Here is a 27,452-nt window from a genome sequence, read left to right as displayed (position 1 = left end):
AGAAACTGTACATGTGTTCTGGTATCTTTAAATTATCTAAAAGACAACTGGAGTCCTTAGCATAAGCACCTGCACAGTTTTACCTAAGCAGTAAGCCTGCCAACTCGACTCAGGTGCCCAAAGCTAAGCACTTCCAGACATGAACCTGTCAAAGCACGTACTGAAGAACAGGTGATGCACAAAACAAGAATAACAACTAATGAAACTCTATTCATAGAAGGCTGGATATATTTTTTAAATTAGAACATGTCATCCTAGAGCACTGGCAGTAACAAAACTCCTGGTTTTTTACTCCTCCATGAACACTCCGAGACGCACATCAAAAACTTTCATAATTTACCCTCTTGCTTCGCTACTGGTAAAGTTGGCAGCTCTGACTCTGAACTTCACATACAGTGTTTTACAAAAATTCAGGTGTTGCTTGAGAATCTCAGTCATCATTAGCATTATGAATGCAGTACTGAAACCCTGCTGTGTTATTAGTGCAAGCACCATGCAGACACAGCAGTCTGACTGTATCTCCTGTCATTTAAAATAGCTCTTGCAACTGACAAGGAATGTACTAAAAAACACTTACTCGCTGTTTGCATGTGTTTTCATTAAGAATTTGCTTTACCTTTGCTTAGCATCTCTTAACAGTGCTAGGCAAGAGAAGCAGCAAGAAAGGAAAGGAAACCTGACAGAATGCAGCATTCCCTGGTCCCAACGCCTCAGGAGAGGCACTTAAGTACGTCCCAAAACAACAAAAAAAAAGTATAGCGAGTCATGCTGGCTTATGTCACAGCTACAATACTATTTCTAAAGCTAGAGAAGTACCACTTTGAAAATGAAGTAACAGAACTGAATACGGTTTACCTGCCCTGCAAGACCCACAAAAGCATTTAGTATTTACTTGGGCATCAAATTACGCTTTGGAATCAACGGGAACTTGGGCATCTTGGCATCTCTGTGGATGGGATTCACAGAGTTCAGTTTTCCTTGAAAAGCATATGCAACTTTCCCAAGTAACTGTAAGTTCAAAGATCTCTTTCACACTATTAAGTGGCTTGCTCAGGACGAAAAGTGAGGAGAAAAAGGAAGAAAGACATCAAACCCAGAACAATCCCTTAAATCACTGCTCAGTCTATTTTAAAGAAACGTGTGGAGGTTTTACAAAAGCTCTTAACTCTCATCATAAAAAAAGTACAGTGTGATGGAAATAAGGATCAAATGCCAAATAGCACAAACTTTTCATGAATGCAATAGCTACTATTTTATACAATCAAGAATTCAAGCTTACCTTGAATTCTTTCACCTTTTCCATGGTTATCAGGCGCCTTGATGTGTGGCTGGAAAGCATCTGCTCACAGTTGCTAATAAGTTTCAGGCACGGGTGGCGAGGAATGATCTCTTCTGTGTATCTGGAAGTAATAAACATTCATAGAGCTGTAAGCTCATGAATTGGAAGGCTTGCATCTGAAACAAAATTAATACAGATTCTTCACAAAATGGCTTACACGAAAGTTGCTACCCATATTAATTTGATTGAAGAAATTCAGGTATTGGTGCTCCAGAGTAAAGAGACACATACATACACTTTCTACATGTATTTACATGACTTTATTGTATGTACACAAGCCTGTCTCTATCATTTCAAGTAGAAAATATCTCAACCAATCAGGAGTAGTAACTTATCCAGTCAGAGCTGTGATTTGAAAAATGTATTCCACAGTCAACATATAAAGTTGCAGGACCAAGAGACTTATCTCTGGCTCCCTAAAAGGAGACCATTACACTTCAATGTCAAATCACAGTAAACCAGCTTTTATTAGGCAGTGACATTCCCGGACTTTAGAATTTGGTGTTAGAAATCCATCACTTTATAATTACTCTTTCTAAAGGGAAGAGAAAAAAAATCCATTATCCTTTAACATCAGATGGTAGCAACACTGGCTTGCAATTAAATCCTGTCTATAGAAGGAAAAAGTTACAGTGTTTTAAATGCCCCCACTTCATAAGCATACTACTTCCTAAAGAACTTTCTCTAGGTTGCTTTCGATCCTTCTATTTCTTTAAATGCTGAAAGAGGAATTTAAGGATTTAAGAGCTTTGTATGGGACTACAGGAGCAAAAAGTATTGACCTAGCTACTAAGATAAACATGAGATCAATATATATACACTGAAACATATAAATCAGCCATTTAGTCTCAGTTTTTGTAATAAGCTTTCCTGTAATAATTACTACACCATAATACAGAAAATGGTGTATGGTATTGTCAGTGACTGTAATTTCGTAAAAAATGCTTGCTCTCCTGAGTCCCCAATACTTGGGGGTCAGCAGAAGTCTGACATTGAAAAGCAGAACTGAACAACTTTCACATGTATCACTTAAACTTAAAAGATACGAAGGATGAGATTCATATTTTTCCTGAAAAGTAGATTTTCTGAATGCACTTTACAAAGTAAATGCATTGTTCTGGGAGAAAGAGAAGGCAAATATAACACAACTCAAAACAGGACCCATCTAGGTGCTGATGGAAATCTTGACATTTCTTAAAGATAATAGTGAGCTGTTAAACAAGTAAGACAATACCAAACACAGACTTGTAAATAGGAAAAACCCCAAACAGTACTGCCTCTTTGCATTGTTTCAAAACGTCAAGATTGCAAAACAACCCTTCAGTCACTTCTCACGTCTGGAATCAAGTCACTACTGCTAGACGAAGTCAGAATATGCTTTTGACAAAGGAGAGTGAAATTAATTCTCAATTGTTTTTTTCTATTACACAAGACTTTTGGTGCATCTAGTTCTACCAAGCTGCCTCTTTCTCTTACAAAGAAAGGTAGGCACTCTGCCACAACATCTTAAAAGTTTCTCTTCATAACCATACAAAAGCCTGGCTGCAAAGGAATTAAAAGAATTCAGACTCAACAATGATTTCAATGTCAGATTGAAAGAGTAAACTTTGGAGTGAGATTCTATCTTGCAGAGGGAGAGATCATTATCGCTTTGTTAAAAAGCCTCGTCTGTTAGCATTAGTGCATATATTTCTACACTCTTTCAGGTAAAACTCAGGACAAGAAATATCAAGAAATATAGTAGCAGTAGTTTTAACAGACATCCATTTTAATCCAGGTTTGTTTTGAATTTAAGGTAATACACAAGGATCTCAAACAACACATGAATCTGATGGCAGGTGTTGCCAAGGGATATCTGATAACACAACATTAGTAGACAGTATCTTATCTTCCCCTCGCATACCTGCTTTAATGTTTGTTCCTGTGTTCATCGTTACAGCTGAAAATAAAGTGACTATACTAATATTCTGTGATAGTGACTTCAGTATTTCAATCCATAGTAGTATGTACAAATTCACTAAGAGGCAACCCAACTACAGCTTGAGAGAGCTGACCTCCCCAAAACAGCAACTGAAGTAGAACCAGAACATGCAGTTCATACTTATCTAAAGTTAAACACTTCATACTGCTGTATACTGAGGAAGCATCCTCTTACCAAAGTTCAATGAGCAGACAAAAAGCTCTGGTATCTTGACACACAGAATAAACTCAGTAATTCAAAACAGAGTTTATTGACACGGAAATCTAAGAATTCACAAATCACCCATGATTTGTCAGGGCTAAAAGCAAGTATAGGCAGATATTTTGAACAATTAGCTATAATAGTGTTAATGGCATTTATTATTTTGTTTACGAATAGTCTTACAAGAAAAAAAAAGTCTAAGATACCAATTATATCATTAAAAAAAAATGCAAGCTACTAAGTGCACTCTTCTGTCATGAAAATTGTTAACAGAAATGGCTCCTTTTGATTTCCACAGTTTCAAAACAGCATCTAATAATAATATGTAGGACTGTCACAAGCCATTTACATGATGAAACCAGGCACAACCACCACTTTATATATCAGTACAGTTTGATTCTACATAGAAACATATGACATTGTAGAAGCTACCTTCAGAGTACATCTACATCTGGAAGATAATCAGAAACAGCTATTGTACATCAACTTCCCACTTTACTGTGAAATAGTTCTGAAAAATAAAACCACCAAAAAAACCCACCCAACCCTCAAAACCTTATCTAAGAGATGCTGAAGTAAGGTATGCAACCAGATGTCTTTCCTTTTAAGCCCAGTTCTAATCCCAGGCTGCACTACTGAGCAGGCAGCATCCTGCAGTCTCTGCTGGCCTCTCTCGTCCTTAACAGGGCTACTCCCCTACGCATCCTGCCTCTCACTCCAGTCTCTTGGTCACTTGACTTTTCCCAGAAGAAAGCTAAATTATAGTGCCAAACCCCAAACAGCCAAGAATGTTCTCTTGCAGGACCTTGTCATGTATCTCTATCAACTACTCTAGTAGAAACACATTAATAACAGCCTTACTACTACTATCTTAGAAATTGATCTACACCTTGAAAGTTTAATTTTCTAAGCTTAAACCTCAACCCATTGGACATGTATTTGCAAGGACATGTAAAGGCTTTTTCTTTTTGGTAACAGTCAGGAATTATTTCCATCCAAAAACCTTATTTCAAAATGTGCTTTCCCTCATATGAAGTTTTGAAATATGAAGTCTGAGCATTACTCCTAAGTACTAGTATTATGGAAGTTTCAGCTGTACTATGCCCCAAAAGCAAGCACAGTGAGAATGTAGCATCTGTTCTGACATACTACTTAAGAGAAATTAAGAATACATACTCAGGCCTGTATATCGGCAGCCAGTAAACTAATCTTCCTCCCATCACCAGATATTCTGCTGCAAACTTCAACAGGTCAAAAAAGATGTCACTTAGATGGTAATTGGATGAAACGAAGATGTGATTGTCTGCGCTAAACAAAAAAATTACAAGTGTAAACATAAAAGCACACGTAAAACCTGCATTTTTAATAAAAAATAAAAAAACAAAAACCACCACCTAAACCAAAAAAACAAACAAACCACAAAACAGCACTATGTGACACTTTCAAAACTACATAGGACAATCTAGGAGTACAACTTCTACTAAGAGGAACGTGACTTCCTCAATTCCCTTACTGGCTCTTTAGACTATCATCTTTAGTACTTGTGGAAGTCAAAGAATCACAGGCATGTTGAGAACAGTCATTTTGCACATCTTTAAGGGCAGTTTAGAGTAAAAGGCAGAAGACAAGGAAGGCCAGGCAGTGGAGAAGCTATGTGTTATCACTGAAGAAAAAGGAGCAGTGGAAATCCAAGAGAGGTGGTTACGGTAAAATAGAGGTATTGCTTTTTAGACTGATTTTGCAGCTTCAGCTTACAGCTGAAGAGAACTTTCTGAGAATCGGAAACACAAGGTAATGGTGACTCACGGAGACAAGAAATAGGATTTGCAATCTCAACACATGCAAATTATAAGCAGGGAGAACAAAAACAAGAGGATTTTGGGAAGTAACACACTAGTTTTGCAAACAGAACAAAAAGGTCTTTTCTTCTTTAATTAATATTACTATCTTTCTTTTTAACTGCTGACAGCCAGCCAAGAAATAATAAAGACTCTAAAACTATAACTGGGTTTCCATTAAGACATTTATATTCTACAACAGACAAGACAGCTTACCTACCTTCTTTCAGCTGACTTAACTGTTTCCTTTTGTGAACCTGTTCTGCGAGTAGCTTCTCTGATACCATATGGTGCTATACAAAGCAAGTGTACAATGCAGAGATGAGAACCTCACCCTTTGTCTAAATAACATACAATTACGTTATATATACAACGGTGCATAAACTGTGGCTTATAGAAAGTCAAAAAACCCGAAAGATTTTACCAAGTAAAAGTCAGTAAAGGTAACTTCTTCAAGATCTATTAGGTTTCTTGCTCCAAAAGGTTACTTTAAAACTGTTTCACAGAAAGCCCTTCAGCTGTCAGAGGCTTCTAGCAGCCTAGACATTTGCTACACTACAAAGGACAATGCTTTTCTGTTTTCTTTATTAAAAGATATTCCTTACATTTCCATCATGTGACAAATAATCCCATCCACTTTTGTTTGACAGACGCAAACATCTCCCCTGTAGCACCTAGCTAAGCTTTTTCAAAATTAAATTGTACCTGCTGGAATTTCTTGCGAACACATTACACAAATGGTAGTTTTCACAAGAACAGATAAGAAGAGCCAGAGATGGCTTTTTCTCATACATTTTTGCACTGTTCTACTAGTGTAACGTACTTATTTCAACATGTTCAACATACCTGGTTTCGTGAGACTTGTTTCAGCATCATGGAAACACCATACAACCATTTTGCTAACAGAGAAGTTATGGCACAACTTGCGAACTCAGTTCTAAGTCATATTAATATTCTACATCATCTTATTGCCAAATAGGCCAAATCAAAGTTAGCAGGCAACCCACAAAGAAAAGTCACACTCCCTATTCCTAATTAATATTTGTATGTCGCTGTAAGAGCCAGCACTAGAGATCAGAAATTGCAGTATCAAGGTCTTTTATTTATTCGCTTAGCTTCTACTCCCTCTCATGCATGACAAACTGTGTTAAGTCAAAGGTTCCTACAAGAGCAGAGGATCCTTTCAAACCGCTAGTGTTTCTAGTAGTTAAGTGTATCAGAAATGCATTAAAATTTCTCTTTGGAAGCATTCCAATAAGCACTTAACATAAGTCTCCACAAGTCCATCAGAGCTGCATGGCAGACTCCAGTGTGTTGCAGATCAGGTCCTAACAGCAACATGGGCCATTCTGATAAGAAGTCTCTGTGCACCAGTAAAATTATGCCTTTAGTGAATGAGACTTCTTTGAAGGATGAGTTTCAGCCACATGGATTTCTACTAGCAAACATAACATTCTCTCCATGGAAGAAAGTATTAACACCAGCTTTGTTACACATCTGTAACTATCCTTAAAACAAATGCAGAGATGTCAAATGCAGATCAAATTACCACAGTGCTGCTCTCAATGGTCGTTTTCCGAGATATAGAAACTGCACACCTGAGCACTTATCAAGACATTAAATCAATGTACATAGGCATAGACATAGGCAATAATCTTTTAGTCATCACTATTAGGCAGCAAAAAACATTAACAAACTTACGATCTGTAATGATTGCATCAAACAGCATCCCTTTTCGCCATATTGGTCTCGAAGAATCAGAAACTAGTGCATCAAGGTAATATTTCTCTAAACCGTACTGTCGGAGATTAGCTCTGATATTTTCATCTGGACCTCTCCATTTCTGGTTCTTTCTGCTTGCTTTGCCTGGGAAGGGTAGGGCATGGAACGGAAAAAAAAGCATACCTAACAACAAACTACTTTATAGGAAAAAACTTTCATACACTCTATCATGTAATTTAAAGGAAATGAAATAAATGTTACATACAAAACCAGAGCTTATCCCTTGACTTATTCTACTCACTGTCTTACGTGTTTGTGATAAACTTCACAAGTAGCAAGGAATAATGAAAACCTGTGAGCAAAGTTCTGCTGCACCATTTTATAAAAATGTTGGTTTGTAAGATGTTCTCACTATCTGTCAGACATAATCCTGTCCAATAAATCAGATATAATTTGCACGGAAATTTTCAGAGAAGTAAGAATGGGATTAGACTTCCTGGGTCAGGTTACAAGAAGCTTCCTACATCACAGGCTAAGAAAGCACACAGCTGTTATAATTATTATTTGGAAATTTGTTTTGGTTTTCATTACTCCTTCTATTAAATATTTCCTGCCTAAAAATAAGGGAATAGCTTAGCTAGGATACATGTAAGTTGGTCAACAAAAATAAGCATGACCAAATAAATCCCGTGAAGATTAACGATGCTTTAAAGTACACTAAGTATCATCTGCTACCACCAGTATTCTTAAATTCCAGAGAGTAAGATTTCAGTGGCTTAGAAATATATAACATACCTAATCCATGGATTGTGTTGAAATCTATATCAGTACCACACACATATGCTCCGAAGTGTGCTGAGGATATGAGAAGGCCACCTATAAAGGGGAGAAAAGGTGAAAAGTATGAACTGCCGTCATAAATTTTATCAGTGTTACGATTTTTTGCTCAGGAACTTCAGGAGTTTACACCAGTAGCACACTAGACCCAAAGCTAGACCCAAGAACTACCAAGCAGTTAGAATCACTACGCAACTATAATCAGAGATAGTAACACCAAGTCCCTTGCCTGCTATATGTGATCTTCCTTATCTAGCTATGCCCTATGTCACTCTCTATCTCTGGAGACTGTTCTTAGGAGGGTTTTTTTCTGTATTTCAAGGCAATAAAGATCCTTTAATCATTACATGAACCAAACTTTTCAAATCTACTTTGCGAGGAGCAGAATTTCAAATTGTTGGCAAACAACTTGAAAAATCATCACCAAACAAATCACAATTCTACCATTTGTTCTCAAAGTCAGTCTCCTTAACTGTGTCTAAAATCAAACTCTTGTATAACGTGGTCATTCCCTGAGTAAGCAGCAGTAGAGTATCTTCAATGTAAACAGCAATATCAAAAACGTTTCTGTAATTGTTTTGCAGTATGAAAGCTATATACAGATGCATTTTTTTCTCTATGCTGCCTATTTTGTCAGTACATTTATTAGTGTACTCATCTTGCAATAAAAGGAATTCCTTTAATCATTATATTGTGATCTGCTTTGCTAATTGAAAAAATACTACCAAAAAAGAATGTGTGATATCCCCTTGAAACTGGGCAACGGTTGAATAGCCCATAGGAAAGGGTAAATGACATTATCTTTTTAACAGCTTCAAAAAAAAAAAAAAAAAAAAAAAAAAGATGAACAGCAGAAGATAACCAAAGAGCTGTGTTCTTGAGTTGTTAAAAAACAGGTATGTAGCTAACAGAATGCTTTAAAACTGAACAGTGACTGAGAACAAGGCTGTGAACCCCACACAACTGATGTCAACTGCTTAAGGATGCAAACAGCCCTGCTAAAATAAAGGGGTGATCGCTGCAGGACAAAGAATTGACCAGCACAGGCAACACTGTGCAAGCTGGATGTGCAGGTGACACCAGCTCTCCTATTCACTGGTAGCACAGAGAGGAGCATCTCAAGTGGCTGCACTGCCCCGCACCACCCACTCAGCACTGACAAATCCCTAACATGCCCTGTGTGCACAGGCTGAAGATCCCACCTCAGGGCACTAGAAAACTCCTACATCATATGCTAATGATCTCTACCAAAACTGAAGGTGAGGGAGAAAAAAAAAAAAATTTCCTCTGCTTTTTCTTGTGAAATGGATCAGGGAAAAGCAAGGTTACTCACCCCAGAGGAGTCACCCATTTCCCTTCTCGGCTGCAATCCCTCAGAACAGATGGGCAGTACCTCCAGAGGGTCAAGACAAATTTAGCTAGCCCTGACCCCAAGTATGGCATACCACCCAGTCCTATAAAAAAAGTAAGAAGAAAGTACTTTGCCCATCTAAGAATGTTTTTAATCACAGGGAAAAAAGTTAGGAAAACATGAACTTACAGCTTTTAATATATCTCAGCTGGCACTAGTTCAATTCTGTTCACACAGAAGGTGCACGAATACTTAAACACTCTAATATGGCCAGCCCTTTGACCTACTATATCAAACTGATGTATACAAAGGGTTAATCAGAGAATCATTGTGACCCCAATGACTATTAGCAGAATGATGATGGCACAGAACTTTATGTTTTTCTATGGTACACTATTTCCCCCACCTCTTCAGCATAGATGAGGGTCTAGTCATGCCACTACCCTCCAGAATGTTAAAGAAAAAATTCCTGTCATTTGCAATTACATAGTATCACTAATCGGCAAAAGGGAAAGCAGGGACAAACATCTTCCAAAGGTACAAACAAGCTCACTGAGATAACCCAAACTGATTGTCTAGGGGGAAGTATAAAGTATTCAGGTGAAAGTCTTCATTTATTCTTCCAGAAACCTCCAGGCTTCCTTCTGCCCAACTTTGAGGAAAGCATATCTAAACAGTTTATGTAAATTACATTTTACAACTCAGAACTAATCCTGGCCATTCCAATTCTGCTTTACAAAAAAGGGGAATCAAGTCTCCTAAACCACCCTCGTCAAAAGCATTTTTTATTCCAAGGACAAATTCTAATCGCCCACTCTTACATGAATGTGAAAGACTTGTGATTCGACTCATCCAGCAAAAATTTTGTTTCCAACAAGCAAGCACCACTTTGCTAGGTTGTTCTAATTTGGTATTATTTACCTTTGGAGCTTAAAAAAAGAGTAAGAAACCAATCCAGGTATTAAAGTTGCACCAGTAATGAAATCTAAACTGAAGTTTCTTCCAAATCGTCCTCAGATCCTGAATATATATTCTTTCCAAACCCATTAGCTCAAACTTACTGCATCACTCTCAACTTTGAGCTACCTCCCAAAATTCCAGTGGCAGGGCACTGTTGCACTGAATCTTGAAAACCCTCTAAAGGACCTCAAGAGACAATTGAAATTCCTGGGGTTTCTTTCTGCTGATTAGGATCCTAGCCTAGATGTCTGCAGTCACTAAGAATGAACTTTATCATATGAAATTTCTTTTCTTAAGGTCAAATTCAAAGAAGGATGGCTTGAAAGTAGGTGCAAAAGCCACTGTTCAGTTGTTTAGTCATAAATACACTTTACCGACAAATGGCATGCCACCCAAGTATCTCCAGTGCCCCTATGTACCTTTAATCTCAATCTTGTGTGTTAAAGATGTCTAGTGCAATAAAACCGCAAAAATTGCAATTCAAATCATTAGGCAATTTGGGGACAATTTTGCATGTTACCTCTTGACCTGAAACATGACTTAACATTTATCTTTAATTTCTAGAGCTTCACCACTTCTGTGATTTTTCTTCCTCTGACTTTATTCTTCCTTTTTTTATTGAATTTTCACTCCCAAGAGAATGAATGGTATCGGAATTTTTTGTGATTTAGGTTTAGCAGATTTTGTAAAAAGACACAAAACTATAGACACGGGAAAGAAATAAACAAGTTAGAGACAAAGTAGAGTAATTTCCTCAGCTTTTCAAAGAGTACTACCCATCTGCAAGGAACACAAGCACAAGGAAGAGGAGGAAATTTCATAGGACATTATTATGCACACAAAAAATCAGATCATACATGAACAAAAATTTAATACAAAAACGTACAGTTCACTGAAGCCGTGTTTCTGAAAATATTATATCCCTGGTTTGTTTTCTATGGTACAGAGAAGTCACATGCCAATAAGAATTTGTCTTGCTAGTGACCCTGTAGTGTTGAATTCTCTCTCCCTAACTTCTCTTCAGTGATTTCTGTAGTAAATTCTCTTCATCTTCCCATAATGTAAGTATTTTTAATTGTATGCATCTCACACATGGTCTTCTTAATCAAAGTTGAGCAAAATCCAGGTCAGAAACTGTTATGCTTTTCAAGAAACTGCTATAGGTAGCTTAACACAAGATACTCTTGTATGATTAAATGACGCAACCTGACACAAAAGATCTTCTATTTCACCTCCCAAACAGCTGAGTTTCCCTTAAGCACATCTCTGCTACACAGTAATATGTGGAATTAAAGCTCCCCCTCCTGGCTTAACTAAGAAAAGTTCAGCTGAAGGAGAACGCATGGTGCAAATAAAATTATCCTGATGACAAGGTGTGACTACAAGGAACACTGTTGAATGCTATGACCTGACTATCGCTGTGTTGCATTATATGCCCAGAAGTGCCCTCAGCACTCTTCTGATCAGCTAAAAAAATGCTGCTCCTTGTAACATTCTGAAAGTGGCTGTAGGAAGCGCTCTAGCCAAATTTCAGTTCTTAAGTCACTTTGGATCTTAAGCAGTCCATGACACACAGGAACCGGTGTTTAAGCAATGTTAAAAAAAATAACACAGGGAAGACAGACGTGTCAGAAGTGTACGACAAACTGTTTATATCTTCTGAAGCTGGTCTCCTTCCCCAAAAATCCCTTTCAAGTTAACAAAACAGTCATTTCACAATCACCATTTTGCTTCTGGTATTATCTCAAGAATCAGTTGAGCACCAGAAGCTGCTGTACCAGGTGAAAGCATGGTGCTGGCAGTAACAGAACCTCCCAGTTTCTCCCGCCAGTAGAGAAAAAAAAACCAATATATATACCTGTTCCAACAAAGGGATCATATACGACATCATTGGGTTTTACTCTCCCATGGTTTGCCATAATGAAAGAAAGGCAGGCATCCATGCTTGTATTTCCAATAAAGTGTCTTTTTTTTATACTGTAGGACTCGATAAGTTCTCTTTGACCATCTGCAATCTGTTGAAACATTCAAAATCACTGTCAGGTCTTAGATACAAGATATAAGCTGACAGGCTAAAACTTGCTTAAGTCACACCATCCAACAAGCAGGTAACTCTTCATTTCATAACACATCACCTTGCTTACTGCCACCTGAAAACACAACAGACTTCTTTCCAAGCAACAGACATATCGGTTCAACACCTAGATAAATTCTTCAAGACACAGGTCAAAAATATGTAAATAATTTAAAGAGAAAATTCTTCTGAAGAAACAACAATTAGAGCAACTTTGCTATTATTCTAGATATCAGAAAAACAGTTCCTGGCAATTCAGAGTTAGAAGAGTTTCAAAATTACAAGTAGGAATGCACTTTAACACACAAGTGCATACACACATGCACACGCTTATGGTCTTACAGAATTTTCACCTTCACTGGCGTTTCTGTCATGCTCAAAATGTAAATTTAGGATAGCATTGATACATTAGAATTTACTAGAAAAACAAACAAAGACCAAATGCTAACATTTTTACATCAAACTTCCAAAATATGTTGAAGACTACCAAAGCAATCTGGAAGCAAACATGTTCAAAAACTCTATTCCCCAGCTCTGGTCAACATCAGTCTTACCGGGTAAACAAAATATACTTGCCTATTTTTTTCAGGTTGGTTTACTCATTTTCAAACACTTCAGGAACCCAGCACAGATGGGACAACAGCTGCAATGTTTTGCAGTATTGCCACATCGCCCGGGGTGTTTCACATTCATCACAGCCATGGACAATACTCACAGGTGCCAATAGATCACTTGGCCCTCTAAATTCTCTGTACCCAATCCCCTGACCATAGCTGTACAACCTCAGCAGTGGTTGTACAACCTTCCAGCTGCACTTGACTCAAGACATTTCAAGCACATATTCCTATCAGTGGCTGGTGTAATTCTGGAAGATGTCCTTTGGGGAGCCACTTTTTCGCCATAAAAAAATAAAAGACCAGATTTCCTCAGGATATCCTAATAACGCAGCAGGTTTGGAGTGCATACACTCAAGGACATTTGTAGTAAAGACCTGAGATTACAAGCTCCAGACAGTTTTTGAATGGGGTTCCTACTGTAGAGCACGGCACTGTCAGCATCCCCTCAGTGGGCTGGGCCTGCTGATGTCCAAAGCCTCAGGGATCAATCTGGACCTTTCTGTGGAGGTGCCTGTCAGGGTGACTTAAGCACGTACAGATTGCTCCAGTGGGGCTGATGCAACACAGCAGGGCCACGAGCCATCTACAGTTCCTGTAAACATTTTTCAGTTTTTGAAACAAGCTGCTGGTGCTTTTAGCTCCATCTGGGCCCACAACCACCACAGCTGTGTAGTTTCCTCAGTGGAGGGCAAGATAAGGTGTGTTCCCAGATACAACTTCAATTTTTCCCACCTCTAAATTGCTCAGTTAACCTGTTTTTTTTCTAGTCACAATAAGGACTTTGAAGACTTGCATCAGTGTATTATGCAGTGAAAGATTCATCCATAATTATATTGTCTGTTTCTATTAAAACATAACACAGTTTTTTACATTTAAAATTGAAGAACACTCTCTTGAAAATACAAGCTCATAAGAACTGAAGCAAGTGTACTCACATACCCATCTACCAAAATACAGATGAAAGGGCTCTTCTGGAACATTATTAGGGTCCATTCCATAATCTTCCAAAATCCAGAAGATGTGTTCTGGATTCTTTAAATTGACTTTTCCTTTGAATGGCAGAAACTCAAGGGCCTATACAATAAAGAAGAACAGAATCAAAAAAAGGTCAATTTTTTTTAAATACATACCCAATAATAAAATTAAAATAAAAATGAAATAAATATAAAACCACACCAAAAAACAAACGACAATTCCACTTGAGAAATGATAGTTTAGTACTAAGAGTATATTCTCAATTTCCTCTGGATTTCTGAAATGTCTTTCTTGTAAATAAAGATAGCCCAAATAATTAAAGATTAGAAATCAGGAACCATAACATTTTTTATTAACTGAACAAAACTCAACTTTAGAGGAAACGAACTGTGCACATTAATTGTGCAATTTTCAAGTTATAAAAAGAACACTGACGATGAACAATGGGATTTAAAATTTTAGCGATGTGCAGCTACACCAGTTTACATACTCAGCATTATTTCATGTACACAAAATCAAACAAACGGGAAAGGGTAGCTACTATTAATACAGACAATTTCAGTCTTGGTAAATGAAGTAAATAGAATAAATAGCTGCTAAAATAGAATGTGAAAGAGCAAATATTAACAGTAATTTAGAAAAAAAATCCTAATTAAAATACTGACACAGTTAGGAGGAGATGAGAAGAGCAGACAAGAGCATAAGGACAGAACAGGAAATCAGCACACAATCCACAGCTTGCAAATGAAGTAATTTGTTTCATGTTCTGCAACAATAAATGCCTAATATGGAGATCAATTAACAGATTTTCCAAAAACCTAGCACCTAACTCTAGCCACTTGAATCTTACAGGTTTGGGCAATAAGCTAGTTTCCCCAGCACACTGGGCTGAAATCAGCCATGATATTTCTTTGACTTTGTAAATGCCTTACATGGTCTGTTAGAAAAAAACAACCACAAAGTCATGAATTTTGAGGGAACATTAATTCAGACACAAAGATCTCATTTAGAGCTGATAAGAGATAAGCTGTAATCTGCTTTAAGATCTTCAGGAAACCCAAACTGATAGCATGCAATAAGAACAACATGAATAAATTAAATCAAAGATTTCTCAAAAGTCTACTTACATCTATCTTTTTTATTTTCTGTGCCTGAGTCAGTGTTTTATTAAATGTATGAATATGTACTTTGTAAGTAGAGTCCGACTGTAGATATGGAAGCTGAAAAAAAGGCAAAGATACTTTCATTAGTACAGCCACAGTGCTATTCAGTGCGATTAAGTAACCATATTATCCAGACTTTACATGCATACCATCTTGTCCATTGGATAGTTCTTCAAAGTTGCATAGAGCTCCCCCACAGATCTTCCATGACCCCACAGTTCAAATATAGACCTGAAATCACAACATTTTTGAGACTGCAGTCACATGGGGGGGGGGGGAGAAATGCCTTACATATTTAGTCCTTTTGCTTCATGGAGCACTGAAGTGCAGTATTTAACTCTTAGCACATGCTTAAATTTTGTTCTTAACAGGGACACACTTATTTTTAATCCTAAACAAATATTTTGATGATGCTTTTTTATACTAAAAGGTAAATTTCAGTCTTAGTACCTTTGGATATCACCAGACCTTTTTCTGACACACAGTGATACTAGTAAATGAGACAAAATTAATTTGATGGGGTAAGCAAAGGCTGAAAAAGGTGAAGAACAGACCTTCAAAGTGTTACATTGCCCTGGAGTAACACAAACCATGAAACTGCAACATCCTACGTAGAATGACCTCATCAGAGGTTCTGTCCCATTTTAAGATGTAGTTATGATGTTTGACATTTTCAGATGTTAAAACATTACGCTGTCTTCCTACACTCTTGTGTGTCCGTTTGTTTCCATCTTGCTAGCTTTAAGAAAAGCATTGACTTGGAAGATCAGAGAACCAATGCCCCTGTAAGGAAGGCACACCACCACATCACAAGCCTTTCCCCCAGCATTCAAGTATCCCAGACGAGTGGCCTTTCCATATCAAAGAAAAAAAATCCTTTTAGTAAGGGAATCCTAGTGTCACTGCATATCTGCATATATTTTTAGACACTTGCAACACACTGTAAACACAGTCTTTAAGGATAAGTAGTGCCATGTGGTACCTTTTCAAAGACGAATCGTGAAGGAAAATCTTCAAAACGTTAACCGATTTAGCTCACTCAAACAAAAATAAGAGAGAACTACATTTTACTAAGTGACAATAGCAGACACCTAGGCCCAGCAGTAAGCTATTTTATTAAAGTATTCCTTTGCCGAATAAATTATTTAACGCTTCATTTCTAACCTGCATTTACCCAGAAAAAAACATACATGTTTGAAGTGTCTAATTTTTTTCCTAAAGCTTTCGATTCATCTACTGTGATAATTTAAGCTTTATTTATCGATGGAGCAATGAAAATGCTAACATCATAGGCTGTACTAGAGAGAACCGAATATTCATCTTTGAATTTTATTCAACTGTTGGAGAAGCTCTTATAACACCTTCAGGCCCACTTCTTAATTTTACATTTACATATGTATTGGAAAAAAACCACAAAACGGTAGGGAGATTTTATTTAGATAAATGTATGCTTCAAAGCTTTTAATATTGATAGCAGTGCAATGGAGACACTCCAGCAATCTTACTCTAAAACTAACGTATCTCCCCACAAACAGAAATTGGCTGGGAAAAAGCCATGGGCCAGTTAGGCTTTTGACATACAAGCATACATTAGCTGAGAGAGCATGGCGTATGGAACATCCGCAAGCGGTTTCGTCATGTTTTACTTCATTAGTTGTCCAGAGCTGCTTTTGGAAGTGCAGTACAGCTTATCTCCATTGGAAACACACTGTCATTAAGGACAATTCTGTATACACGGGGCTTCTTTAGGCAAGAGTGGACAGCCCAAGTCACTGTAAGGTGGAACTGAAAACCTGACACAACAAACACTCAACAGGGACCATGCAACACTCTGCAGAGGCACCCAAACTCTTGAACAAGACAGCACAGGCACCACAAATTTATTATGGTCAGAGCACCACACCACAGCTATGCTGCTTCTCAACCTGAACCATACCCCTGAGGTACCTCTGAAGCCTCGCTGGAAAGCATGTTATTCAGACACCCCTAAAAAGGACAAAAGCAGCTGGAACAATAACTCCCTGGCATATTCCTGTGCTCTTGAATTTTCTAGAGGGACCTCTGCTGCAATGGTCTGTGCTGAGGGCTCAGATACCAGCACTAGGAGGGTGACACAATCTTTCCCTTCCAAATTTGATTTTCAGTTTTTACATATCACTGGGTTTATCTTTTAATTCCATACACATTTTAAAACAAGCTACTAACTAAACGTTATTCAAGGCGACTAAAATATCAGTGACACTACAAGACAAGTACTAGCTCTGAAGTAAAGAACACCAACTCAAGACCCCACGCTGATCGTACACTAAAGAGGATGTGCATGCTACATAATTAGTCCTACAGGCTCCAGTAATGCCTCCTCAATTCTAGAGGCAATCAGAGACTATTTATTTTAATACTCCATACAAAATTACTATTTGCCACAATACAGAACAATTTTCCACTGCCTATGTTATCATTTACAATATTTTTCACCTCTTACTTTGCACATACTGTCCTTTTCATTAGTCCCCTTGCCATCTCTTCTGAAGGAATATTGAGAATCCAAAATGGACACTGAAATAAAGAGAAGATAAGTGATGCACATACCAAGTTGGACGATGTCTCATGGATTACAGAACTACACAATACTGTTCTACAAAAACAGGACATGTACTGCTGAAGATTAAAAAAAGATAGATTTGTGAATTGTACAGAGAACATGAGGATAAAACTGTATACTCTGCTTGAATGGCTGAGAAATTTTATTAGGTATTCCATTTTCCCACCATATGTTTGACTTGGTAAAACATTATTATTTGTTTATGCTTCTCTAGATTTTTCATCTTCTAAAGATTCAAAACACTATGAAACACACAAGTAGTAACTAAAACCCTGTAACATTCTCTGACTAAGCATTGAGATCAGAATTGTACAGCTTCCTAGCTTCGCTCTTCTAGATACACTTTCCATTGATTTAGAGGCAAACACCAAATTCAGACTGCTGCTGAATGTTTTGTGTTTCGGCTGTTCTGAAAAGAAAGGAGAGCCTCTCAGTAGATGGCACTGTTTCTTTTCACACTGTTATAGGAAGACATCCCAAGGTGCATTTTGTGCACCTTTTACTCAGTTCCAAGTCTACTGAGACTGAAGTGCTCATTTTTGGAAGATTCCTTATTTTCCTAAGAAACTTCAAAATTCATTCAGCTACCCACATTAAATAAAAATGCTATTAAAAAAACATACTCGTATACCATACATGCATTCAAGTAAAATATTTGGTCCTCACTTACATTTACACGAATTTCCTGCTCACTGCTGAATTGTCCACCATAAAGCGAGAGCAAAGATGTTATTTCCTAAAGAGAAAATATAAAGGTCAAGCTTTAGAAGCATTAACTAATGTTTTAAAGAAACATAAAAAAAAAAAAAGCAGCATACCGTAAATTCTAATGCAGATGGTGACCTCCATAGGGATTACCAACAAAATGTCAGAGACAGCAACAGAAGAAAGAATAGTGTTTATTACTGACTTACTGTGGGAATCAACAGCGAAGCATTCTTGAAGTAGTTGTGTGGACAGGGCAGAGATTCACAATTAAATTCAGCTTGTACATACTGTTCATGAACTCAAAAAAATTAGACCTCCCTGCTATAAAAGCAGCTGATCACCTTTCTCAGAGTTCAGTTGCAAAGGAATGAGCTATGGTTAGGTTATGAAAAGTTTTATAGTATACAACACGGTAAGATTAAGTTAGGCAAATTTCAGTAATCAAATAGCACAATTTTGCACTTTCTCTTTCATCAAAATCTTTACTGTTCTATCCTACACTCTCACAATGTTATTCCTCCTAAAGTACTATTCTAACTACTCTTAAGCTATTTTTCTAATTCATGTAAAAGCAATGTTTCACTAGCAACACTGACTCAGGGCTAGGCCCAGCACTGAGCATCAATTCCTTTTCTCTTACCTCTCTGCTTTACAGATATATCAACAGTTTTCTTCCATAAGTGTCTTTTCCAGAGTAAACCAAATCAAAGACTGTAAACTGAACACACAAAACAGCAAGCCTCCAAGAAACAAGCTAGTAAGTAATAATTTTAAAAAAACCACCCACTAAAAAGGCTTTTGAATGGAAAAGAGAGGTAAACATTGGGGGATATTTCTCACTCAGCCCCTTCACTAGAAATGACACGCTGCAGACTGAACATTACTGGCAAAAGAACACAGAACCAAATTTTTATATTGGCTTAGATTTGAACCGAGTGGGTAAGTAAAAAGATTACCGTGAAGTATCCCAAAAAATGGAGGAAAACTCCAACACAACACTAGCACATGGCTTTAGTGGGACATTACCGTATTCACTTCCATCTTTTCATTTGCACAGAAAGAACATAAGAAACACTGGAAAAAAACAGGGGGTTTGCTGCACGAGAATAAAAGTTTATGCCAAACTATTTAACTGTATGGTCATGGGACAGCAAAACCACCTGAGGTTTTAAACCTCAGTCAGTGGCATCTCCACACACTGTAGGTAATGTTACCTACAGGAAAGTCACAAGAATGAGAAGTGGAGAAAACACACCATGTGAGGAAAGGCTTGGAGAGAAATGCAATCATAACCTCCACACATGCTAAAGGTTCCTGTGATAAAGGAAGGTAAGAATCTGGGTTTGATGTTTACTAGGAGGAGACAAGAGCACCAAGTTCAGCGCTCCGGATGAGAGGTTGGGAAGGCCCTTTCCAAGAGTAAAAACAGTGAAGCATTGGAACAGATCTACCTGAAGGTACGGATAAAAAAAACATTTGACATGCATCTATTTGTCCTTTAGATATACCTGGTGCTGGAAAAGTTTGCCTGATGTTACCCCTCAGTATCTGACCTAACCAAAGCGAGATCCCCGACAACAGAGCATGGCTTCTTATCAGCTAAGAAATATGAAACAAGAACTTTATTTTACAGACACTGAACAACAAATATGAACTTCAACACCTTCAGCTGCTGTGATCCAGCACCACCACCAGAAGAAAAGCTGACCTCTCATATCCCATACGCAGGTATGTAGAGATGGAGAACAGACAGCTGATCTGGCTAAAAAAAATCTGTCCTTCCTCATTTTGTTAAGTTTTCAGACAAACCAGGTCATTAACGCCACTCATCGCAAAGCCAAACACATGGCTGAGCAATCATCAGAGTACAAGAAAAGGGAAATGGAACTGCTTTCTTCAGAAGCTGTATTAACCAAGTGCAACTACAATCTTGCTGAAAAAAGAAAAACTTTCTACGTTACGTATATATCATCTTTTTTTTTTACTTTATCGGATGACTTTGCCTAGAGAAAAATTGGATTGATCATAAACAAACTCATGTTCCAGTCCCATAAAGCAGACAGTAAAAAGCAATGCACGAAAGAAAGCCTTAATGAAAACAAGGAAAATAAATAATGCAACACACATTAAATATTTTAGAACATGTAATGATAACCTACCAATTGTAACAAAATAGATACATTTCAGCACTATTTTACACAAACAACATACTTCCCTGGATAGCACATTAGTAGCTCTTCCAGATGGTGCCTAGAAGAGCACTTAGTGTATCAAAATTCGTTAAAATGTGTATTAACTCTGTAAATCATCATGGGGGAAAAAAATCACAAGTTAAAGCTACAAACAAAAAGGTTTTCTTGTAAACACGAAAATTGAGTGTATGCTAAACCAGACATATACCAAAGACCCATTAAAAACAACTGGGACTCATAAAAAACACCTGGGAGCTTCAGATAAGTTACAATTTCTTTTTGTTGGAATGATTTCTGTGAATACCTCTTGATGAGCTAAAACCAATTTAGTGACAGGGAACAAACTCTGCATCCCAAGTTGCGCAGCCAGCTGGCACAAACACGCCAACGAGAAGCAGACCGCAGCACTCGAGGCAGGACTGGCTGGCTCCCATGCCTGATCCCACCAGTGTGACACCGAGGAGGGAGGGAGGCTCATGACCAGGATGCCCCCAACCAGGACACCAGCCAAGGCCTTGGAGACCTCCGTTCCATCCCAGCCCATGCAGCAGGCCCTGGGACTTCAGCGGAGCCCTGTCCTCGCAGCTCCCCGTGCCTTCCGCCAGAAAACGCAGACACCGGCACCTCCGGCCTCACGCGGCTCCGTGACCAGGTGGGACGGCCCGAGGCTCGCGCGTGGTGCCAGGGCAGCACCAACCGCTCTGGTACCGCACCCCAGGGAGCGGCTGCGTAGCTTAAGCAAATCGAGAAGTCACCAAAACAAGACCTTAAAAACATTTTGCAAACCCTTCCCGGTTTCCATTTCTTATCTGGAGCCCCAGGTACTTTGCTGGCCACCTCTCCCAGCTCCAAGGCCCTTGCAAGCGGCACGGCAAGTGCTGCCGTAAGGCCGCCGCCAAGCGGCTCGCTCCGCGGGCTGCGGGCTGGAGGCGGCCGCCTGTGCCCGCTGCCAGGCCGAGGGGCGAAGAGGCAGCCCCGCTCCCGGGAGCCGCCTGCCACGGGACGCGGGCAGCGGCGGGCGAAGGGGCCCCGGGCGCACCCCGGCCGCCGGCGGCTCTCCCGGTGCGTGCAGCTGGCGAGGCCACGTCGGCGCCAGGCCGCCCCCCGGGCACACCCCGGGCTCGGTCCCGAGGGCAGCGCCTCGCCCGGGCCCCCGCCTCAGCCGCCCGGGCCCCGGCCCCGGCCCTGGTCCCGGCCCCGGCCCCGCGGGGCGCTCACCGGCAGGCGGAACTCGAGGTGCTCCTGCGCCAGCAGCAGCAGGTACCGCCGCAGCGCGGCACCCGCCAGCGCCATGTCCGGCCATCCCCCGCCTCCCCGGGCCGCATGCGCCGCCGGGCGGGCCCAGCGCCCAGGCGGGAGCGGCAGCGGCGGGAGGAGCCCGCCCGCCGCGGCGGGGAGGCGGCGTTGGCGGCCGGGCCGCGGCTTGTGCGACCGAGCGAGCCCCCTGCAGCGCCCCGCGGCCCGCCCCTCTCCGCAGAGCTGCGGCCGGGCGCTCCAGCCGCTCGGCCCGCTGAGGGGTGCGGAGCAGCGGCCGCCAGCGCGGGGCCCGGTACTTGCCTGCGCTCCTGACTAACGAGTGTTTATTTCGCGTTGTTATCGTTCTTTTAATTAGTATTTGGTGTCTGCTTCACACGGCACGGCACGTACCTGTACAGCAGCACCCGCACCCGGCGGGTGCCGGGGGTGCCGGGGTGCGGTGGCGGCGCTGCCCGCCTGGCTGCGCCTCTCCTGCCCCGGGCCGTCCGGTCCCGCCGCCGGCGGCCGAGCGGGGCATTAGGCACCGTTACCCATTAGCAGACGTCAAAGGACTCACGTTCGCTTTTCCGTGGGGAGGAGGTCAGCGCCGGCGGCGTGGGTGCGTATAGGAGCTGACAGGGACGAGAAACAGATTCCCAGGAAAGGAGCAGAGGTGTGACCGTCCAGCAGGGCTGAGGAGGGGAAGTTTTTTGTATTGCAGCTTATATTTTGTTTTGTTTAACATCTAGACTCGATAACTATAATCCCGTGCCCACTGATCTCCCTGTTACGTTGAGCTGAAAGGTTCGGCTTATCCAGATTTCGGTAAGCTTTTTATTAGGACCAGGCCAGCTCAGCACTGAACAGTGTTCTGTATTTTCTGTGCTGATTTTGGGACAGATTTTTTTCTAGAAGGCTAAGATTTTGCTCATGACCAGTGAACGCTGCGTGGGCCCTGTCCTTTATACATCCCCATAATCTTGTCCTGCAGCTTCTCCAAGTTCTCTCTTCCTGCGGCAATCAAAACTGAGGTTTGCTAGGAAGCTCTAGCCCTGACAATTAACAAGAAAGCAATCTAAATGTGAACTGGCAGCTAAACATGAACTTTCCCAGAGGACAAAGGAAAGGGGTAGATGTGGATCAGGCTTGTTCACCTCAGCAGTTGAGTGCAGAGATCCAGCAGCAAACACATTGCTGAGCTGCTGACAAACCCCATGAGACTGAGATTGCTTGCAAAATCTTGGGATTCCGGAAAGAGATTTAGTGGAAGAAGTCTGCTTTTATTTTTCCAATCTGCCTCACTTTAAATTTCTCAGCTGCATAGCTTCCATTTTAGAAACTCTTTAGCTGGGGTCATTGGTATTATTGTTTAAGCATAATCTCTTTGAGACTGGCTTTTGCTTACTTTATCTGCACTACTTTACCTGCAGAGCATTGCTGACTGTTCCCAGAAGGTGAATGCCTCAGTTTTCCAGTGATACTATTTTCTACAGAAGAATTTAACTAATGCCCTGGGTTTTCCTGCTTTTGACTTGAGGATCCATGCAAAATTGCTGGCAGTCTCTATATGCTACCTAGCATAGTTTGAAAGTGTATGTATAAGTAAAACAGAGTATTTGATGCTGACATTAAAACAAAGTGCTTTTCAGATGCTGTGTTTGTAAACTTAACATACATTCCTGTACTGCCAGTGAGGAGAATCAAGCGGTTTGTTAATGTGGAGTTGGGGAGTCATTTTATGTTGACAACATTGTGTAACCATTGTAGGGAGAGAAAGGAAGAAAAGTTATTCTTTTTAGCTTTCAAGGGAATTTTAAGCACACAAAATGCTCTGATTGAAAATTATCCAGGAAGCTGGAATTAACCACCCTTCTCTCACAAAAAAAAAAAAAAAAAAAAAAAAAAAAAGTTAGAAGATCATATGACAATCATGAGTTTCCATTGGAAAGTGAGAGACCATGAATGAAAAGCCATTATTTAATGTGTTCTGCTGCTTATCTTTCTCAGTTCTCTTCTACAGCCATTGTGTTGCCATCTTTGCTCACCCCGTGCACTGTTCTACATCCAAAGGCAACACAAGTGGTTTTTGACTGTAACCTGCACATCCTGCTGGGGCATTCAGGGAGCTCTGTCACTGCCGGCGGGGTTCACATGCAACAGCATCAACATGGGCAAGTACCCATGAAACCTTATTTAAAAAAACAAAACCAAAACCAAAACCGAAACAAAACAAAACAAAAACCCCAGTGTTTTTAAAATCTAGAAATGCCTAATCTATAATGCAGTTACTAAATCGTTCAGAATTTGCATTTCTGTCCATTTTCCCATAGAAAAAACAGCACTAATCCTCAGCTTTTACCTCCAGGTATCTGTAAGAGAAGTATCAGCTCTACTAATGTGCTAGATGGAAACTTTAGTTCGTGTCTTTCAACAGGTGAAGATCAGATGGCTCTGACACCGGCGGATCTCTGTCGGTGTGTGACAGCCTGTCCCTACTTCGTCAGTTACACACCGCACCGGCAGCCCATCACCCCTGCACCGACCCGCACGGGTGGCGGGCAGCCAGCCGGGGGCTGGAGCGGCTGGGCACCTGCCCCCCCCCCAGCTCCCGTGCCCGCGGCCGGCCTGCAGGTTTTCCCTGGCAGACATTGCTGCGCAGCGCAGCCTTTTAAGGGAGAACTATCTATTCTGGGTTTGTCTTCTTCGCTAAATAAGGCTTTGCAGACCGGGCCGCCCTCCCTGACTCGGTGTCTACATCCCTTCTCAGTGCCTGATGAGGAACGTCCCGCTGCTCCCACCGCATATCGGCGTTTGAGCTCCAGATGATGCCCTCTGTGCTTGGTGCCTCCCACAGCCTGCGGGAACCTCGCTGGCCCGGCGTGGGCTTGTCCACCTTTACTGGGCTTGCAGGCGGAGGGAAGGCTGCCCGCCCCTGTGCGCGGGTTGGTGCGCTGCCTCTCGGGGAAGGGCTCTCCCTCTCGCCTGGCTGCAAGCCTGTGCTGGACGGGTCGCCCGGCGCCGCCTCGGATTGTTTGGGAAGCCTGCGGGGCTGCCGGCTGTCAGGAGAAAGTTCCTCCGAAGGCATCCTTGCATGAAGAGTGAGCACCGCGGGGTGCGCTCGGCAGCTGCGGGACCGGCGGTGCGCCCTGTAACCTTGTAAGCATCATGTAACCTCCTAAGCATAATTTACTACCCTGTGCTACAAAATTACTTCTGAATTTCAGCTGAATCACTTTTACTGTCTTCACTGATGTAGAACTATGGGTGGACTTCACAAAATCTTCGGTTATTTAACATCTTTTTCAGCAGCCTTCCCTTTCACTCGGGCAAAACTTCCAAAACCTATCAGGCTGATTTGTTGTTTTTCCTTCGCAGTTGACAGTGCACCCAGGAACCACAGTTACAACGAGTCATTGATTCGTTTTCTGCTTGAGTGCCACAAAACATTTTGAAGAAATGGAAGAAGATAAAGGGCAGAGTGCTAAAGCTACCAGTGCGGTGGGGGACTTGAGAAAAAGTTGGCAGACCTGGGCAGAGGATCACATTGAGTATCAGAGAAAGAACCCGTTCAGCAACGACAACAGACTTGCGTCTAAATCTGTGCATACTCGCAGAGGAGATCCTACCTACGGAAGACCCCCTGAAGGGTCTCAGACAGAGAAGAGAGGGAAAGATGCTCACTCACACGTGGGTAAGGAAGTAGAAGAGCTGTGCTTGATCATTAGAAACACTGGAGAGGTGGGAGAAGATGGACATGTGAGTGTGACATTCGGGCAGCTGTTTGAAACATACGTGACTATTTCCAATAAAGTAGTGGGAATCTTGTTAAGAGCCAGAAAACATGGTCTGGTTCATTTTGAAGGTGAAATGCTTTGGCAAGGAAAAGATGATGATGTGATCATCACTTTACTAGAATAAGGCTTTGTCTAGTGAATTCTGATGCATGGTTCCATTTGGAAAAACATATCTAGATACCATCTTTAAGATACCATTACAGAATTTTAATTTAGCTACTTAGCGGGACACGAGCAGGAGAGAAAATGGGTGAGCAGAGTAAAAAATATTTTTGTAAAAATGGTAGAGATTTGGACAGAAATCACAAATGATGAACCAATTCATCACACTGCCATAATGGCTTGTCCTTTCATTGTTATCACCCGCTACCACGTATACCACAGTTCTTTGGATAACTCCATGGGCTTACCGCTCTACATTACTGAAAGTATAAGTTACTAACTTGCTACCATACACCACTACTTCTTGCATGTTGTGAAATACTCACTGTGTGGGGGATTTTGATTTGTAAAACAAGGAATTGAAAAATTTTTGGGGAATTTATATACTTCTTCAAAAACAGAGCCTGGTATATAGCAAAAGTTTAGATTGTTTTCACATGGTAAAACTGAATAAATGGAAATTGTTGTCATGAAGTATATGAACATTCCTGAATTTACAGAAATATCACAGCAAGAATATTTGATGGTTCCTGAATTAGTTGCATCTTGCATGTATTTTGGACAGCTGCACTAGTCCTGGTATTTAATATTCTATTTTTATCATAATATCTTCTGCAAATCTTCTGTGTCTCTTGTTCTTTTTCCTCGGCATCTCTGTTCTGTTCTTCTAATGCTGTGTCATACCCTAGAAGATCAAAAAGCTCTGCAGCCTTTTAGTGAATTCAGCTATACCCCTTCATAGAAAGTAGGGTGCCACAATGTAAAGATGTGAAAGACAAGAGAAACCATATATTGGGCACTGTGCATTCGTGAGGAAAAAAAAAGTTTAAAAAAACCTTTCTTTTCTTTCACCAAAATGTGACAATGTTGTTTACAAGAGGAGGAGAGTAGAGATCCTATAGTGCAAAATACATAAAAAAAAGTATAGTGGTGCAGTCCTGTACCTTATTTATCTGAAGCAGAGCTGTGCTTTCAGAGCACAGTTGTGAGTCCTCCAAACTGGGAGAAAAAATGCTCAACTAGTTAAAATTTAGACTGAAAGATGATTTTTGATTAAAATTTCCTTCATGGTTCTTCTGGGGGAACTTTTTCTACGTTTAAAAAGAAAAAAAAAAAGGATTTTTTTATACAGTAGTTGTAATAATGCTATTAAAAATAATCAGGAGTTGTATTTACAGTTCCCACCAGTAAAACTGTACAATTAGAAATATAAAATTCTATTTTTTACCAGTGCAAATAAAAGCTTTTATGTGGTGTTAACTACACGACTTGATGGATCTTTAAAGTAAAATATTCTCTTGCCTCAAAAGGATATTGAAATTTAATTTATGAACTTGATAAAAGCGATAGGTTATTTTATGCTATTTATGTATAATAGAGCATTTTTTTGCAAAAAACCTAAACGAATAGGGCTTCTTCTGACATGTTCATCCAATGAGGATTTGCACCAAAATAAGCCTTTTGACTGAGCAAATAAACCCATGGATTTCATTATCCCTCTGCCTTCTTTTCCTAGTGTAAAGACAATGAAAATAGAAAAAGGGGAAGAAATTAATGTCTGGAGGACAGTGGAGTCAGATGCAGGTAGAGCATGGACAGGAAAACAAAGGGGGGGGTTTAATCACCACATAATTTTACCACATTGGAAACTGGGGAATGTGTGTTGCACCAGGCACTGCTGGTGTGTGTTCCCTTAGTTT

At 40.4% G+C, this 27,452-nt stretch overlaps 1 protein-coding gene and 1 long non-coding RNA gene across 10 annotated transcripts in view; one reads left to right on the top strand and one right to left on the bottom strand.

Moving 5' to 3' along the window:
• The window catches only part of TRMT11 (tRNA methyltransferase 11 homolog), a 29,292-nt gene extending 6,828 nt beyond the window's left edge, over positions 1-22,464 (bottom strand). The window contains exons 1-12 of one of the 6 annotated variants that reach the window (XM_037390951.1): positions 22,374-22,464; positions 18,331-18,396; positions 17,541-17,614; positions 15,208-15,289; positions 15,023-15,115; positions 13,860-13,994; positions 12,088-12,244; positions 7,877-7,957; positions 7,061-7,225; positions 5,580-5,652; positions 4,698-4,829; positions 1,280-1,400 (exon numbers count right to left, since the gene is read on the bottom strand). In XM_037390951.1, the coding sequence (XP_037246848.1) occupies positions 1,280-1,400; positions 4,698-4,829; positions 5,580-5,652; positions 7,061-7,225; positions 7,877-7,957; positions 12,088-12,244; positions 13,860-13,994; positions 15,023-15,115; positions 15,208-15,289; positions 17,541-17,578 (1,077 nt within the window). In that variant the 5' untranslated portion in view covers positions 17,579-17,614; positions 18,331-18,396; positions 22,374-22,464. Of the gene's footprint in view, positions 1-1,279; positions 1,456-4,697; positions 4,830-5,579; positions 5,653-7,060; positions 7,226-7,876; positions 7,958-12,087; positions 12,245-13,859; positions 13,995-15,022; positions 15,116-15,207; positions 15,290-16,040; positions 16,060-17,540; positions 17,615-18,330; positions 18,397-18,574; positions 18,988-19,008; positions 20,667-21,778; positions 21,909-22,373 lie in introns of those variants that run through there. The other 5 variants (XM_037390950.1, XM_037390952.1, XM_037390953.1 and 2 more) reach the window with 5 other exon arrangements.
• On the top strand, positions 22,380-27,243 carry LOC119149590. 4 transcript variants are annotated; one of them, XR_005104772.1, is made up of 4 exons: positions 22,380-22,469; positions 22,546-22,621; positions 23,227-24,952; positions 25,172-27,243. It is a non-coding gene; the product is annotated as an uncharacterized LOC119149590 (long non-coding RNA). The 4 variants fall into 4 exon arrangements; XR_005104771.1 differs by having other exon boundaries at positions 22,546-24,952; XR_005104774.1 differs by lacking the exon at positions 22,380-22,469 and having other exon boundaries at positions 22,544-22,621; positions 24,564-24,952.
• Positions 27,244-27,452: the final 209 nt, after the last annotated feature.

This window comes from Falco rusticolus, chromosome 6 (assembly GCF_015220075.1).
Source record: "Falco rusticolus isolate bFalRus1 chromosome 6, bFalRus1.pri, whole genome shotgun sequence".
In the NCBI taxonomy this organism is placed as follows: domain Eukaryota; kingdom Metazoa; phylum Chordata; class Aves; order Falconiformes; family Falconidae; genus Falco; species Falco rusticolus.
The sequence above is the reverse complement of the archived record's forward strand: the minus strand, read 5'-3'. Positions and strand labels throughout refer to the sequence as shown.